At 59.0% G+C, this 3841-nt stretch overlaps 1 protein-coding gene across 2 annotated transcripts in view; it reads right to left on the minus strand.

The window, feature by feature from the left end:
- The window catches only part of KLHL18 (kelch like family member 18), a 27742-nt gene that overhangs the window by 561 nt on the left and 23340 nt on the right, over window positions 1–3841 (minus strand). The window contains exons 6-11 of one of the 2 annotated variants that reach the window (XM_017746791.1): window positions 3555–3715; window positions 3313–3449; window positions 1993–2215; window positions 1218–1322; window positions 911–1022; window positions 1–88 (exon numbers count right to left, since the gene is read on the minus strand). In XM_017746791.1, coding sequence (XP_017602280.1) covers window positions 1–88; window positions 911–1022; window positions 1218–1322; window positions 1993–2215; window positions 3313–3449; window positions 3555–3715 — 826 coding nt within the window. Of the gene's footprint in view, window positions 89–910; window positions 1023–1217; window positions 1323–1992; window positions 2231–3312; window positions 3450–3554; window positions 3716–3841 lie in introns of both variants that reach the window. The other variant, XM_017746790.1, reaches the window with a different exon arrangement.

Genomic DNA, 3841 nt, shown 5'->3' on the forward strand with positions numbered 1-3841 from the left:
CCAGCGCGGCCGCGCCGTGCCGGCACCGCTTGTTCAGCATGGGCGACACCGCGTGCCAGCTGGACGTGTGAGGGTTGTAGTATTCCACCTGGGATGGAGCACAGCAGGAGTTAGGGACGCTGCCTTGGGAATCAGCCTGTGACAGTCTCCCGCTGTGGCACCTCCAAACTGGGGGTAGTTTTGGGGTGCTCGTGACAAGGCAGTGAGGGGCTTCCCAGGGAAGGGAACGGGGCTGGGGAAGGGTTTGGAGCGCCAGGAGCAGCTGGGGGAGCTGAGAGGGCTGAACTGCCTTCAGTTAAAAGTTCAGCTGCTATGGGATTGTGCCTGAAGGGTTTGGGTTAGAAGAGACCTTAAAGCTCATCCAGTGCCACCCCTGCCATGGGCAGGGACACCTCCCACTGTCCCAGGCTGCTCCCAGCCCCAATGTCCAGCCTGGCCTTGGACACTGCCAGGGATCCAGGGGCAGCCCCAGCTGCTCTGGGCACCCTGTGCCAGGGCCTGCCCACCCTCCCAGCCAGCAATTCCCAATTCCCAATCTCCCATCCAGCCCTGCCCTCTGGCACTGGGAAGCCATTCCCTGTGTCCTGTCCCTCCATGCCTTGTCCCCAGTCCCTCTGCAGCTCTCCTGGAGCCCCTTTAGGCCCTGCAAGAGGCTCGGAGCTCTCCCTGTGTCCTTCCCTTCTCTCCCAGCCTGGCTCCATATCCGAGGGGCTCCAGCCCTCAGAACATCTCCACGACCCCAAGCAGGTAGAGTCACTTCTGTTCCACCTCAGGTTTTTCTGTCATGGGTGGAAGTGACACAATTTGGTGGCGCAAGCACTTGGGGCCATTTGGGTGCACAGGGAAAGGACACGGAGCTTTCCAGCCCCAGCCTGAGGTGCAGTGGATGAGCCCCAGCCCAGGGCCTTACACTGTTGAAGATCTGGAGCCCGTCGTGCCCTCCGGACACGTAGATCCGGCCCTCGAACACGGTGACTCCGGCAGCGCTGCGGTTGGAGCTCATGGGGGTCACTGCTGTCCACCTGGGAGGGAGAGGGGAGAGATCAGCAAGACTCCCACAGATTATTCCGTGGTTTTCTAGTGCTGGATTCCACCAACTCTCCTTTCCCCACTCCTTATTCAAACCATTCTCACAGCCCAGATGCCCAGCGGTGCCAGGGCACGGAACACCGGAGGAGAAGCTCCTGGGAAAGCTCTGGGACATGAAGGGCTCTTACTTGTTTGTTTCTGGAGAGTAGGACTCCACGGAGTTGAGGGATGAGTTTCCATCGTATCCACCGCACACGTAGATCTGCCCATCCAGCACCACCGTTCCCATGGCGCTGCAAGGAACAGCAGGGCCCCGTGAGATGGCTGGGGGTGCTGTCACCCTGTCCCCAACACTGTGACCCTGCACACTCTGCCTGTGTCATCCCACCAAACCGCCTTTGCCCTGGATTCACCTGCACACTGCTCAGTCCCACCCGAACTCTGAGCTCACAAAGCGGAAAGGTGCTCACGGCAGGAGCACCTTGAATCCCAGCTTTGGATTTGGGCCCATCACGACAAAAAAAAAAAGACACTGAGGGGCTGGAGTGTGTCCAGAGAAGGGAATGGAGCTGGGGAAGGGGCTGGAGCACCAGGAGCGGCTGAGGGAGCTGCAGAGGTACCTGGTGAGGGGCACATACATCTTCCACCCCTGTCCTGGGCAGCTGTGCCAGGGCTGGGCAGCCCTTTCCAGGAGGAATTTTCCCTATATCCAACCTGACCCTTCCCTGGCACAGCTTGAGACCATTTCCTCTTCTCCTGTCCTTGTTCCCTGGCAGCAGAGGCCAACCCCCCCTCGGCTGCACCAGAAACTAACCACGGAAATCCCAGCTGCTTCCACACTGCCCCACTCCTCCTTTCCCATTTCCGCCCCCCCATCCTGCTGGGCACCCACTCCCCCACTCTTCCTCCAACCTCCTTTTTCCCTGCTTTTCCAGAGCTCTCTTCCCTGTGAGCTGCACGTACCTCCTCTTGCTGTTCATGCTTTCCACTTTGGACCAGGAGTCGGTGTCTGGGTTGTAAACCTCCACGGTGCTGAGCCTCAGCTGGCCGTCGTAGCCGCCGATGGCGTAGAGCAGCCCGTTGACCACGGCCACGCCGACGCGGCTCCGCGCCGTGGCCATGGGCTGGCACTTCTCCCAGCGGTTGGCAATGGGATCAAACACCTCCACCACGTTCAGAGAGTCGCCTGCATAGAAATTTGCTACTCAAATTAAAAGAGGGAGACCTGATGAAGCCCTGGGATAGGGAGCGGGGTGGAGGGGTAATGGGGTGCTGCTGTGATCCTAAAGATGGGGTTGGCATGGGGAACCATGTTTAGGAAAACATCTGGGAAAAACATTACATCTGCTAGGGTGGGATGGCATCTAAAGGGACCTGGACAAGCTCAAGGAGTGGGAAGCTCATGAGGTTCAACAAGGCCAAGTGCAAAGTGCTGCACCTGGGTCGGGGCAAGAAATTCTGCCCTGTGAGGGTGGGGAGGCCCTGGCACAGGGTGCCCAGAGCAGCTGGGGCTGCCCCTGGATCCCTGGCAGTGTCCAAGGCCAGGCTGGATGGGGCTTGGAGCAGCCTGGGACAGTGGGAGGTGTCCCTGCCCATGGCAGGGGTGGGATGAGATGATCCTTAAGGTCCCTTCCAACCCAGCCCATTCTGGGATTCTCTGTCCTATCCTGGGGTCTCACATCCCATTCCAGCCTACCTGCTCCCCCAGAGACATTTCCCAGCCAGATATCCCTGCTCTCCCACAGAGCTCCTGCTCTGAACAATTCCCATTGTTCCCACACTCAGAACCATCAGGGAACATTTCCAAGAGCTCTCCTGTGCTCTGCACCAGGAGCCCCGACAAGTTCCCTCTGTGGAAGTGGCACCTCCACTGTCCTCCGAGGGGCAGCAGAGACCTGCAAGTCCCATCTGTGCTGTCGCTGCTTCCGGGGAACGCAGCTCCTCCACAGAAGGTTTGTCCTTGACCATTTTCTGTTCCCTTTTTACAGCACGGTGAGGCTCATGGCACCACGGTATTGTGATCCCACAACGTTGTGGAGATCCCTGCAAGTCCTGCTTGGGGCTCCAGGCAAGGACACCATCCTCAAAGTCTTAAACATCCTGAATAAGCCTCACCTCGGCAGGATTTAGATGGAAGACGTTAAACTATGGGCACAACCACCCCGAGGGTTTCACTGGAAGGGTCGAAGTGCTGCATGGAGGAGGAGAAACTGCTCCACGCTTCCACAGGGGGGAATTCCAGCATCCCACCCAGCCCCTGGTGGTCTTTCCACTGCAAGGTACCTGCTGAGTTGAGTCCCCCCACGGCGTAAATCAGCCCCGCGATGGACGTGCAGCACCGCGGCCGCGTCTTGAACGCCGGGAGGTGCGGCCGGCGCTCTGGCATGAGGTGATAATCCTTGGCTTCGTCAACCAGATCCCTGGAATCCAATCAGGGAATCATTCAAGAGGACATCTGACTGTCTGGAGCCTGAGATTGAAGGATTTAGCTTTCCCACCCTGCTGCCTCCATGTCCCAGCCTCACCTGCACTTGTGGCAGCACCGGACCAGGTCATCCTGCTGCACGCGGTCCGTGAGGAACTGCGGCCGGCACAGGGGGAGCCGGATTTTGGACAGGAGCTCGGGCAGGAAGGGCTCCCTCTGGTCTCGGTCGTACCGGATCCAGGCCAAGGCAGCTTCAAACACCTGCCACGAGACAGGAGTGGGAAGTTGGGAGTTTTGGGGTTGTGCAAGTGGATGGGAAAGAAACGACATCAAATCTTGGAATGGTTTGGGTTGGAAGGAACCTCAAGGATCATCCAGTGCCACCCC

This window comes from Corvus brachyrhynchos, unplaced genomic scaffold (assembly GCF_000691975.1).
Source record: "Corvus brachyrhynchos isolate BGI_N302 unplaced genomic scaffold, ASM69197v1 scaffold18, whole genome shotgun sequence".
In the NCBI taxonomy this organism is placed as follows: Eukaryota; Metazoa; Chordata; class Aves; order Passeriformes; family Corvidae; genus Corvus; species Corvus brachyrhynchos.